At 38.5% G+C, this 14,265-nt stretch overlaps 1 protein-coding gene across 26 annotated transcripts in view; it reads left to right on the forward strand.

Annotated features, from left to right (window-relative positions):
* The window catches only part of cnc (NFE2 like bZIP transcription factor cap-n-collar), a 649,104-nt gene that overhangs the window by 49,571 nt on the left and 585,268 nt on the right, over positions 1–14,265 (forward strand). For 14 of the 26 annotated variants that reach the window (XM_069316304.1, XM_069316302.1, XM_069316309.1 and 11 more), the window contains 2 exons: positions 10,761–10,886; positions 11,470–11,551. In XM_069316304.1, the coding sequence (XP_069172405.1) occupies positions 10,761–10,886; positions 11,470–11,551 (208 nt within the window). Of the gene's footprint in view, positions 1–4,717; positions 4,793–6,172; positions 7,072–10,760; positions 10,887–11,469; positions 11,552–14,265 lie in introns of those variants that run through there. The other 12 variants (XM_069316301.1, XM_045759452.2, XM_045759460.2 and 9 more) reach the window with 2 other exon arrangements.

Genomic DNA, 14,265 nt, shown 5'->3' on the forward strand with positions numbered 1-14,265 from the left:
TGATTTCCTTCTAGCCCTGCTCTTTCTCAATACAAGGTAAAAAATAGTTAAGATTGAATTTCATCCTGCCGGTTTAGAATGATACGCCAACAGTTTATACATCAAAGGCCAGGAAATAGTTTTTTTGGGAGGGGGGGGGGGGTATAAATATTAGTGTTGTCCACGTGTGTCATCAATAACCGGATTATGTTATTTTTGGTGTATTATGTGTATTCATTTTATTGATATGAGTAAACGAAGGCAGCTTACAAATAATGGGAACATGACTGGGTAAACTTCTAAAGTAAAGGTAACTTTCCTTTCTTCTGAATTCTTTGTCAAATGTGACCACGTTAAAATTGCTAATGGAGGTTTTCTGTACGACTGCGTTCCAACTATTAACCACTCTAGTAGTATTTATTTACATTTCTTCGACTCATTTGCTTTTCAAGCTTCCACGTATATCCTCTTGTTACACTCCTAATTTAAAGAAGCTGTTCCCTTCAATAGCGTATATGTTGTATTATATCCCTGTTGACTCTTCTCTAGGATTGTGCACCTTGCGAGAGCGAAAGTGCAAATTACTGCAAGCTATGCAACCCGTCTTCTCCAGCGCTCCCAACGTTTATATATAATACATAAATATATATTTTATATATATAATATGGAAGGTGTGTGGAGGCGAGTAAGGTACAAAGCCAAGTATTACTATATTTGGGGAAACCAAATAGCAGCCTAGATCAACCGGGCCGTAGTGGATATGTGGGCCTGCGGGCCGCTCCGAGCAACAGCCTGTTGAACAGGTCAAGCCTGGCCTTGGGCCGGGCTTGGGGATTAGAACTTCCAGAACCCCACCAAGCAGGTTAACATATTACAGAAAGTATACAAGGGGAACACGAGTTGATGTCACGAGTACTGATGCAGATTCTGCATGGACATGTGTGATCAGGATAGAAAAGCAGAACAGAGAGAAAAGGGGGAAGGGGGGGGGGGAGAGTAAGTACGTCACTACGGGTCCATGATGGCTGCATGTGAATGACAAAGAGCCTGTATAAAATATTCTTGGCATAGCATTCCATTGGTGTGGATAAAATAGGATGGCAGCGGTGCGAGTGGCCTTAAATAAAATTCTTAGTCATTTGTATGATTAATCGATGGTCTTGAGAAGTATATATTTTTTAGGCGTGTTATCGAAGTGACATCATCTGTCGTGACTTCTAATGCTGCATTTGTCTTGACGTCTTCTATCGTCACTTCATCATAAATATTGAGAGGCTTAGTTGCATCAAGATCAAGATTTAACCCAATACTGCCGTAAAGAATCCTCTTGTGAAACAGGAAAATTATGAGTTTTAAACAAAACTTTAGTTGTGTTGCGGCTGTTTCTGTGTATGAACAAATTAAGCTTTGGTAATATGTTGCGAGATGTATGTTTAAATGAAAGTTGATGTTTTTGTAAAATGTCTTGAGATTTTATAATTTGTTAAATTATGGGATGGGATAAAATCGGATAAATTTCGTGGTATAGGGCATGTGTTCCTATCAGAGGATGATACACGAGCGGAGTCTCCTGTCGGTACCATAACAAATATTAGGGCAGGCAACGCCAAGTCTGGTGGGTATTCGCTGTATTTATGGCCGCTGGTGTGGCCTTGGGATGGATGCAACGGCTTTCTGCTTCTCCTCCAGGCGCCAAACTGGCTACACGTGCTTCCCGACAATAATTTATTCATTTTTATTTTGAATTTCTGGACTATGGTCCTAAGACGCTTGTTGTTAGGAGATTCCTATCTGATTGGCCACAATGTCAATGCTTGCTGAGAATGCAAGGTTAACGACTCACGCCCACCCCACCTGCTGCCACTTGGCTCCTCACAGGTTCCTCACCTCCCGGAGTGTCACTATGTTTCTACATTATATATATTCAAGTCTCACTATGGCACTAGGCTCATACAGTTCCCTATCTCAAAACTCTGGCATTAGGCTCACACAATTTCCCTCTCCCAATCTGGCACTAGGCTCTGATCCACTCTCCCAACACCCCAGTACCGAGTACTGTACCTGGTTGGTTTGGCTTTGTGTTTGGTTTACCTGTGTTTGGCTTTGGGTGGTTGTGATGACTGGTATTTGGTTGTACTGGCTGGTATTGGGTACTTGTCTGGCTCTGGGTGGCTGTGTTGATAAGTGTCTCTTCAAAGATTGTGGTGCCTAGTGTTTGTTATTGGATGGCTGCGCTGTCTGGTGATGGGTGTTGTTGAAGATTAAGCCACCACATGAGGTGGCATGAATAACCCGCAGGGGGTAGATTTTTTTTAGTAAATGTGGAGTAAGTGTGATCTCTGGTCGTGTAACATCTTGAAGTGTATCTGGGTCTCCGGTGATGGGTGGTTGTGGTGACTAATTTGTTATAGTTGTACTGTCTGGTGTAGGCTCATTTTATGGCCAACATAAAATGTTATCCAGGTGGAGAATAAATTATAGTGATTCGATTGTCTGTATGGTCGTCACAGAATGGAAGTCTTGACACGGTAGTGACCGTGCTGTGAAAAGAAAATATAAAACAAAAATGCGTGAAATAAATGAAAAAGAGATTGTATATGGTGTCATATAAAGGTATGTAGTGGGATGCACCCATGTTGCTAAGGTCGTTCATGGGGAGATGCTGCTCAGACGCTGATTTGGTGGCGGTAAACCACATTGTAGATGTGTTCTGATATTTTTTTATTAGTGAACGTTTCTTGGGGTGGGGGGGGGGATTCTGGGAAACATTTCCTTAGCGCTACTCTTTGGGAAAAGTTTCACCTGAGTAACTTTTGTGTGTGGTGTTTACCTTTGTGGTTCTTGGTAGCCAGTTTCTGTAAGAGCCTACCGGTATGTAACACCGTTGCCAAGATGCCCACTGGCATGTAACCGCATATAAGCGTGCACCGGTTCTTAATTATTAAGAATCACTTCTGCTCATTATTTTCAATAATGTGAACGAAAAGCAACTAAGTATCGCTTGTCATGGGTAATAACGAAGGAAAGGGATGGTTCTTATAATATCTTGATACTTTTGTGGTAGTAACGGTTGATAGTATTTGTTTTTGTGTGAGTGGCAGTGGTGGGGGTGGTAGGAACGGCGTGTGTGTGGCTACCGAATTGTTATAATGTGGATTGGATGGTATGTTGGTTATATGTAGCTAGTGTGGTGGTGGTTATATGTGGCTTGTGGTGGCTGATTCTGGCTCGGGATGGTGGTAAAGATGGTAATAGTGTGGATAGTGTTTTGATGAGAGTGCCTTGGAGACACTGTCGTGGTGATGGTGTTCGGGTAGTATGTTGTGGGGGGGGGGGATGCACTCACCTAATTGTGCGTGCGGGGGTTGAGCTCTGGCTCTTTGGTCCCGCCTCTCAACTGTCAATCAACAGGTGTACAGGTTCCTGAGCCTACTGAGATCTATCATATCTACACTTGAAGCTGTGTATGGAGTCAGCCTCCACCACATCACTGCCTAATGCATTCCATTTGTCTTCTACTCTGACACTGAAAAAATTCTTTCCAACGTCTCTGTGGCTCATTTGGGCACTCAATTTCCACCTGTGTCCCCTAGTGCGTGTGCCCCTTGTGGTAAATAGCCTGTTTTTATCTACCCTATCAATTCCTCCGAGAATCTTGTATGTGGTGATCATGTCCCCTCTAACTCTTATGTTTCCCAGTGACGCGAGGCTTAATTCCCGTAGTCTCTCATCGTAGCTCATACCCCTCAGCTCGGGTACTAATCTAGTGGCAAACCTTTGAACCTTTTCCAGTTTAGTCTTTTGCTTGACTAGATATGGACTAGATATGTCCATATCTGTGATATGGACATTTTATGATATGGACTAGATATGAAGGTTCTGCTGAAAGTGGCGTTTTAATATATGTCTAATATTTTGGCGTTTGTGCGTGTGTACTCACCCAGTTGTGCTTGCGGGGGTTGAGCTCTGGCTCTTTGGGCCCGCCTCTCAACTGTTAATCAATCAACTGATCCCCCCCAGGAAGCAGCCCGTAGCAACTGTCTAACTCCTAGGTACTTATTTACTGCTAGGTGAACAGGGGTATAAGGGTGAAAGAATAGCTGTCCATTTATTTCTGCCGTCGCCGGAGATCGATGCTCAGACCCTAGGACTACGACTCCCGAGCGCAATCCACTCAGCCGTCAGGTCGTGTGTGTGTTCGCTCGCATAATTGTTTCAATTTGTGTGCAGGTTTCTGTTTATATTTGGCTTTATCACATCTGTATTTGAAACAAGTTCGCCACCACAGTTTCACTTCTTGGTGCATTCCATTTGTTCGCTTCTTCCAGACTGAACAAATTATTTCCAGTGTATCTGTGGCTTCTTTGCGTACTCAATTTCCACCTTTGTTCCCTTGTTTGTGTACCACCCATCCCAAGCAATGTACCTTTGTCTATGTGTGTATATGTATTTATACATCCCAGAATGTAATTATGTTTGTGCCTGTATGTATTTATGCATGTGCTTGTATGTATTTCTAAATATGCCTATGTATTTATTCATATGCCTGTATGTATTTATATATGTGTGTGTGTGTGTGTGTGTGTGTGTATTTAGGTATGCAGGTAGGCCTGGGAGACGTAAGTGGATGTAGCAGGAGAGGTGATGCAAGGTTTGGGGAGCCTGCCAGTTCTTTGTGTACCCCGCCCCCTTCCCTGCCTCCCTCCCCCCCCAACACTCTCATCACTTCACCTCCGCCCTCACTACCAGTGACACTCCTTCCATCCATACTGCTTGACTTGAGTGTACATTGCCGCACACCCGCATTAAATTGGTAAAAAGTCAATAAAGTTATAGCCAGGACGATATTTGTTTCGCTCAGTGCGAATTATTGACTTATTAGTGTGGTTAGTTTATAACTTAAGTTGGCAGTACTTGAATTGTCTTTACGAACGCAGTACTTCGTGTGTCTGAACTGGCCAAGTACTGACAGACTGCAAGAAATGAGCAGTGGTTGCTGCCAGCCGTTTTACTGTATACAAGCCCATAAGAACAGCCGATCACAAAATTACAATATTTTGCACACAGTGTTAGTGGTGATAGTCGCCCTTATCTGCGATAAAGAGTGTGGCCTCTGCAAGTCTAAATCATCCACCAACAGTGAAGTTTTTATATAGCATACCATTATAGAGTAGCTGCTGTATCAGCGATGAGTTAATCTTTGTCGTGGGCTTAAAGCTAGATTCTAGATAAAACTAGAGTTTGACGTAGGTTTTCGTCGTGTATCATACATGTTGCAAGCGTTACTAAAGTGATGAGATGCGAAATCTGGCACCTATTGCTTCACCACGGTGTGTTGTTAGTGCCATCACTAAAGCAATATGGCAGGCATAAGGTTTGCTACCAAGAAATCTCGTCTCAGTATATGGTAGCATTCCACGGTTCTGTGAGTGTGGCCTTGAATGTAGCAGTCTTGGTTATTTATACGTAATATTGAACGTATCTTGGACTGACTAATGGAGAAAGGGAGTTTAAGCGAGCGTTCTGGGTTAGGGGTGTTGTTACGGTCAAGTAAAAACAGAGTCCAGCTTGCCAGCCAGTTGATCCTGGTAGTGCAGAAGCAAGGGCTATTGCTATTCTTAGATGTATATGCTCATATTGGCAGTAGCTATTGTTTACATAAACTCTGAACACCATATACGTATATTTAAAGCACATCATGTTTGTTGTTTAAAAATATTAGTTTTCGTATGAGAAATTATATTAATATACTCGTACAAGTTTTATCGTATTCTTTTGTTAAGCAAAATTTAAATGTAATTTTTGGTCAACATACGTATAGGCCTATTAGAACGTCGTCTGTTGCTAGTGTCAGTAAAGGCTTTTTTTGGTTCCTGGCGTTGTCATCTGGTAACTTCACAATGTGCCAGCTCTGTATTGGTTACTCTGATGTCACTTATTTAGATTGCTATTGTTTATATTGTTTAGATTCAAATAGTTGTTATTATTTAGATTGGTGTATATTCATGGTTATTTAGACGTATATCTTAACTTCAACATCGATTTTTAAAAGTACACAAGTATGTACTTTTACTCATGTACACTACTCATGTGTAGTGTACACGAGTATGTTGGGTGCAGGTAATCTCATGGTCATGTTTCTCTATCGCGTGTTTGATCGTTACTCTGGGCTCTCATTCTCTAACATTTTCAGGCATCAATTGTAAAACTGACTATACTTGCTACCATATCAAGATCGTAAAGTTAAATTGACTATTACTTTTAGAAAATTTGAAGTGTTTGTGAAATTTAGCGTGTAGTGAAGAAGCAACTGGTCTTGCGAAACAGAGACTGTAGAGATCTCGTGAATCTGTGAAAAATGAGTGTGAATTGATGATGGTATAACATTTATGCATTGTGATATATTGTAATATAGAACAAATAAAATTGTTCCAATCAAAATAGCCTAACCTGAAAATCAAATGTTTGTGCTTGGTGAACTTTAACTGTCCGAAAAATTGTGCCGACACTAGAAAAGAACATTTCCGATTGAACTTAGTGACTGTACGTAAGTGTTTAAGGAAGAGAATATACTTACTTGATAACCACTAGTAATAGTGTTGGGTCACCATGTTACTTTACGCTCGCAAGAAGTACCTGCGGGATGAGCGCGTGTTGCAGCTGGTGCTACTGCTTAGCCTGCTCCGTGGTGACCCTGACACCCTGCTGGGTCCCGGGGGCAACTCCCCCCTAGCTGACCTTCCCCATGACCTTATTCTGGGATCGTCGCTGGGCCACGCACGCCCTTCCTCGCCCATGATAATCGGCGCCGATCTTCATCCTAAGAGCCTGGATCGCATTCTGGCGGATTATCAGCGTTCCGTACTAGACGACCTCCACGCCCTGGGTCGCTACACGTCGCAGCAGCAGGCGCACGCACTCGACGTACAGGCTTACCTCCTCAACTCTCACACTTCACTCCCGTCCCCGCCCACCGCTGACACCCCCGACCACCATCACCAGCCGCCGACCTCGCCGCCTACCCAGCCCAATCACCTCTTGCCCGACCCTCCACCACCAGACTACAACCTCTCTGATGACCTCACGCCTGAGGTTAGTTACTGTTTACATCCTCCTTGGGGCCTGCCTCTCACCTTAGTGTGTAACTAGGCAGTACTGGCATAAACTACCAAGCAGCCCTTGTCACCAAGTCCAGTCTAGGGCTTTATCACAGACTATAGTGACCGCTGTTACAGTCTTGTGTAGCATCTGGCTAGCTAGGTTTGGTTTGACACTGCCTAACCTAGTGAAACATTTTTCCAGCCTAAAAATATACACTTTCCAGCATAGTATGACACTCCTCCAGCCTAATATAACACTTGCCCAGCTTATTGTTACTCTATTATTCTAACCTAGTGTGACAATTCCAGTCTTGTGTGAACAATAATACCTAGTACAAGAGTATAACACACTAGTGTATCACACCCCACCTTAGTGTGACACTCAAGATAATACGACACCGTATCAATTATATGTAATTGTCACTGATCATGTGCGACACTTAACACTTACACTACTTAGCCTGAGACTTCCTACAGTAATGTGACACCCTAACTTACAAACACAGTGTCTTTAATAGAATAGGACTAAAAAAGTAAGTTGGATGAACTCCATGGTCTGCTCTGTCTTTGGGAACCGAGGCTTAGAGAGGTGTGGGATTTTGTTATGAAGGGCAATATGCAAGATAATTGTTAATTTACGAATGTTTGAATAAGTAGCCGTGTTCATTGCAGACGTGACCTTCATGTCACCCATGGTCAGTATATAATGCAGTGTCAAACAATATTACAAGTGTTTAAAAACAATTATGCACAACTACTTGTATTTTATTGATAATTTCTCAGTCTTTTGAAGCGAATTGCGTGGCCATATTAAAATGTAATAGTTAGCGTCATGTCATTCGTTTTCTGTAGTTAGTGAAACTACGTTTTCTTCTTGGCGTGTTGCTCGTTTTTTATACATACCCCTCATAATATGAGTGGAAATTATGCTCCATCCGGGCCCATGATCAGGTGTTTTTTTTTAAGATTAAAAAACATGACGCAATAATCTTTTTTCATTGTATTGCAAATTTTATTTTAATGGATAATCATTTTTTGGACTTTAACATTAAAGTTACTAAAACTGTAATTTGCGTCAGTCTATGCTGCATACTTTTAAGACAGTTTTGATTTCCTTTGGGTACCTTGATATCTGGAGAAAATCTTGTGCATCCTGTTTATCATCTTATCTCCCTGTTTTATCCCAGAGATAAATAACGTTTATATCTGCTTTTATGCTCCTCTAGACTAATGCACTTGCGCGCTCCCCCCCTCCCTCCCCCCACTTTCTCTCCCCCCCCTTTTCTCTCCCCCCCCTTTCTCTCTCCCCCCTTTCTCTCTCCCCCCCTTTCTCTCTCTCCCCCCTTTCTCTCTCCCCCCCTTTCTCTCTCTCCCCCCTTTCTCTCCCCCCCCCTTTCTCTCCCCCCTTTCTCTCTACCCCCCTTTTCTCTCTCTCTCTCTCTCATTCATTTATATATATATAATATTTATATATATATGTATATAATGACACTGCAGACCACGGAGGAAAAATTGAAACAGGAATTTCCTTAAGTACTTTCATATTTAATAATACATCTTCAGAAGGAACGTATTCCTTCTGAAGATGTATTATCAAATACGAAAGTACTTAAGGAAATTCCTGTTTCAATTCTTCCTCCGTGGTCTGACACTGTCACATTTTTCATCACATGTTAATTTTCGTGATTTACACACACACACATTTTTTTTTAAACATGGAAGAATATTAAAGGGACTGATTCCAAATCTACACTCTGAAATAATTCCTTACACAACCAGAAGCCACAGATGAATGTGTAGAATAGCCCTGCTGATGAGAAGTCGGGGTGCAAAAAGCATTCTTTATGAGAAAATTCTATAAACATTTGGTACCGAAAGGCTTTTCAACACCTTCATTCTAAATATAAATTTAGAATGAAGGTATTTAATTTACTGTATAAAGGGCAAAATTAGCCAACTTCTTTTGTCATTGAAGAGGGAACTTGTTACACATTTCCAAAAGGGTTGACCAGCCTGTCAACCAAGAGGCCTGGTCATATTATTTGGATCTTCTGAAGTTACTCAAGTTAACCAGTAGGTCTTGCCTATATTTTCTATGTTTATCACTGCATCACATTCTGATTATTATGCACATCAGCATATAGTTTTGCATGCCCACTCAAATTTTTATTTATATTACTGTATATAGTACTGTACCTAATGCTTTGTATGCAATTGTAAAATTAATTAATGATGTTGACAAAAATTTTTGTTATTGTACTGTACTTTAATTTAGTCAGCTAATTACAAAACTTTATTTTGTTGTTTGGTCTTGTTTGTGACATTTTTGTAATTTTTGTTATTTCTAATATGAATTATATTGGTTAAAAACCCCACCCACACTTGTGTATATGTGATATGTATGTCAAAAATATACACCCAAGTCTTCCTGAGTGCTTTATCAAGGTCCGAGTGTGTGATTCGGACGAGACTTATATCTCAACATCAAATTTGATTAGACGTTGAGATGAAAGTTTCGTTTTAATCACACACTCAGGCCTTTATAAAGCACACAGGAGACTGAGAAAGATTTGGTGTAAATTCCTTACATAAATTTCAAATATACACAAGAGTGGTTTTATCCTATGTTTTTATGTCTGTGAGAAGACATTACCATTACTAAAATGAATTATATTATTAAAACAATTTTTGTATCGTTATAATTTGAGCTTTGGTCGATCTGAAATAATTGAGGAAATGGAGTGATATTTATATTTCCATTTCTGCATACTTTATTCATGTTATTGGTATGTGCTTGCCTTTCAAACTCTGATCTCTAGGGAAGTCTAGATTCAGGCATGTCCTGAGAGTCAGCTCTGTTACTTTTATTGCTGAAGGGATGCAGTGACCAAAATTAACAATACAAATTACTTGGAATAGGTAAATAAATTTATGGTGAAATGTTCACTGCAGATAATAAATAGCCTAATGTAATTCTTATAGAACAGAAAACTGCACCTTTTATGTCCCCCCAAATTAGGCAAAGTTTATCTGCATTGTTAGGGACATTGCAGCAGATGCCATCACAGGGCGCCTGCCTGGTGGCTGAGTGGACAGCACTCAGGACTTGTAATCCTGGAGACTGGGGTTCGATCCCCAGCGATAGTGGAAAACAAATGGGCAAAGTTTCTTTCACCCTGATGCCTCTGTTACCTAGCAGTAAATAGGTACCTGGGAGTTAGACAGCTGTTACAGGCTGCTTCCTGGGTGTGTGTGTGTGTAAGAAAAAAAAATTTGATCATTGATTGACAGTTGAGAGGCAACTAAGTGAATACAGTACATCATCTGTAATTCATTCTCTGGTTTAATTTTTCTCTACCCTTCCACACTTGGCCAATTCTACCTGTATTTTCATAATAATTTGGAAGTATGTACTGTATATGGCTGTAACTATCTAGGGTAAAATATACTGTTGCCCCGTATCTTTTTGGGAGGAATAAATTTGATTTTTCATTAAAGTGTTCCCTGAGCTAATAGATTATTTTAAACTTTTACATTTATTCTAAGAGAAGTACAGTACTGTACAAGTATTTAATATTTTTTTTAGGATTTGGCTCTCATTGAGCTAATAGATTATTTTAAACTTTTACATTTATTCTAAGAGAAGTACAGTACTGTACAAGTATTTAATATTTTTTTTAGGATTTGGCTCTCATTGAGGCATTGTGGAAGCAAGATGTCGATTTGGGAGTGCCGAGAGAGTTGTTTGAAGAAGATGTGGAAACATTCACCGATGCTCAGACTAAGGATAAGGACCATGGCAAGAAGGTAAGAAAAGTTGTTCTCTTGTTGGAAAGTTAAAGTTATATTTCTGAATTGGATAATTAAGGTGGCATATTTACATGTACTGAAATGGTATTAACTATTTAGCTAATAACTTGAAATGATATTAATAGTTATTTAAATATTTAGCATTCTTAACCCATTCATCTGGTAAGAAATACATTCAGTTATGTCATATTCAGGCATCATTTTTAATATTTTTGGTACATTATACAGTGCTTTTATGGATGATAATAAATGTTAAGGACTGGGCTTTTTATGCCTTAATTTCAGGCTGAAGAGAATCAAATTGTGATGTTTCATAACCATCTACACTAACAAGCAGTACTTACATTTAGTGCCAAAATGTATTTAGCAAATTTTTGGCAAAGTTAGATAGACAAACAAAACCTTTTCCCAATAGGTACTACATTACATTCACTAATAGACCTGATTAGTTTCAGAGGTTGCTAGTCTAAGAACAAGGCCAATTATAGGGGGAATTTGTATTTTACAAACATATTTTCTTGCTTAAATGTACAATTTAAAATATTATATACTGTATATATAATTGTATGCATATTTGTAGCCGAAGGGTGATACGAAGATTGATGAGAAGTCGGAGGATAATGTATGGATGCAGCTTAACTTCACTATTGACTCTGAAACAGGTAAGTAAAATATTATTATATATACTGTATATATAAAGAAGTGCTGTATAGTATTTCTAAAACAGGTGAGCGAGATAACTGTGTTTTGTGAACGTGTCATATGACTGCTTCTCCTATTAAATACTTTACTGTATGGTACTGTATATAAATTTTCTTTGTTTAGATGGTGTGTTAACACTTTTGTTTGATTTCTGAGTAGTGCATAGTTAAAGAAAACATGGAATACATGCAAGTAGAGTAGATTATAAGAAAAACTCCTTGCTCTCCATTTATGTTTTTTGGAATAATTAAGATTCATACATTCCTTTAATGCTAATAATAGACAGCTATATTTGTTATGTTTAAAGGTTTCATTGCTTCTGCGCTAGTAAGCTACTGTACCTATAAACATTAATTGTCTTCTGTATGTAAGAAAAATTTAATGCAGAGGGAATTTAAAATGATAAAATTTAAGGTGGTATGCTATAAATGGGTTTGTAAAAGCAAAATAGGAGTAGATGTAGCCAGAGGTCGGCTACATCTACTCCTGAAGAGAGGAAGAGAGTGTGCTCGAGTGAATTTGAGGTTAGGAGTAGAAGAGGAAGGCCCTTTGAAATGTAAGCAAACATCTTGAGTAAGTGTGTGAAGAAGTGGGAAGAGAGTGTGGACAACACACAAGATATGGTAAATGAACAAGGCTGGGTGGAAACAGTTTATGAGAAGAAAGTTAATACATTTGTATGCAATGAACATGTATAACAAGGAGATACTATATAACCGGTCTTATGAAATTATGGCCTGTTGCTGTGGATGACTGCTAGAAAGTGATAAGTGCTGATTTATCTTATTTATCTGATGTTGTACCATAGTTTTATGAATAATATAATGCTTGGACAAGGGATATTTTAAAAATTGTATTATATAATATTTCTAAATCTTTTCATACAATGCTACAATACATTATTCTATTGTGTTCATCTCAAGGCTGATGCCTTCACACCTCATAAAAAGTGGGAATGTGGCACTGATAATGTATGTACCTTATGTAATGGATAGTTTTGAGTTATAAATAATGGATATAATGTAAGTGAAATTAACAATCACTGATGATGCCAGCTGGTCTCATCCACTATTTTTTCTCTTTGCAATCTGATGACAATATTTAACATGCTTCAATCTCAAATTTTGTAAACATTATTTCTTTAGCAATTCATTTTGCATCATTCTACCTCAATTATTAAAATATGGTGTCTAATGAGGAGGCAGAGCTTTTGAGGCCTCTACTGCTCTACCATACAGCCCACTGCTGCACAGAAACAGTTAATGGTCCATAAACTAAATACTTCTCTCATTTTAATTTTCAATAATTACTGAGTAAACATTATTCAACTAATTGTTTTCTTTCTACAGTGGTATATATACGTATAGATAATAGATATACATAGATATAAATAGATATAGATAGATAAATATGTATAGATAATATAGATAAATATATACACGTATAGATAAATAGTTTTCATACATGAACATATAAAGAAATGGTGTCTAAGAAACATAAATAACTGTGAAATGTAGAATTAGAATTGTATATAAACTTTTGTAAACTTAATAGTGTCTTGTGCACTGGATATTAGCTATTCTTTTTTATTATACTTGATACTATCCATTTCCGAACATTTTGATTCCCAAATCATTATTCTAAGCCTATGAATAACTTTGTAAGCAAAGGATGTAATAATTTTGTGTATTATGTTAGATGCTGTATCAGCTAAGGGTGTCTTTACTTATACTGTGAGGATACAGTAAGGTATTAGGGCTCTAGATAGATGTAGTGGATGATTACTGAAACATAACTTTACAAATATCATACAAGGAAAAATTATAATCTGTGTCACTATTATTAGTAAATGGAGGCAGTAATTTAGAGCTAATTTGGTTGTAGTCCAGCCACGTTTCTCTCGCCAAACTAGTAGTACTGTACTGTACAATACGGTGCTCTATTCTGGCTTTACTACCAAACCCATTCCAAGCTAATGTAATTTGTCATTCTATTGGTATATACATTGACTCATGAGAGATAAATATGCATAATAATCAAATACCAAGTTAAAATGTGAGAAAATGGTTAAATATTGTGCTCGATGGTATGGTGGCTTATCCATTTAGCTTAAAGAAAGAGAACAATACCCACATGTACAAGAGCTTTGTAACATTATAAAAATTGAGAAAATCCATAGGAGCCGTGATGAGGATTGGAACCTATGCGGTGGGTGTTCCCACGCACACGCTCATGTGACTAGACCATGACATGGTACGTCCTGGTCTAGACATCACGGCTGCTTCGGATTTTCTCATTGGTGCAGTCACGTTAGTGTGACTACTCTGTGTATTATAAGAATTATTATTATTTTTATTATTAGATAAATATGTTGGCAATAATAAGCAGTAATATATACTATTATTATATAACTGTACCTAAATCTTGATTTAATTTTTATTATGTCAAGACATACATCACCTATGGTGGCACTTGCTGCCTCTAGAAAATTGTGATTGTGTCTGATATAGAAGAAAATGTCCCTATTTTTTAAATATTTAATACAATTACAATTTACAGTTTTGTCCCAGTAATGGAGCTAATTTATTGGACAAAACACAGCATCTTTTACATATAGGGTATTGTAAAACAGTGCACCTAGTGCCCAAAAGGTACACATGAAAAAGATACTGAA

This window comes from Procambarus clarkii, chromosome 83 (assembly GCF_040958095.1).
Source record: "Procambarus clarkii isolate CNS0578487 chromosome 83, FALCON_Pclarkii_2.0, whole genome shotgun sequence".
NCBI classification, from domain to species: Eukaryota; Metazoa; Arthropoda; class Malacostraca; order Decapoda; family Cambaridae; genus Procambarus; species Procambarus clarkii.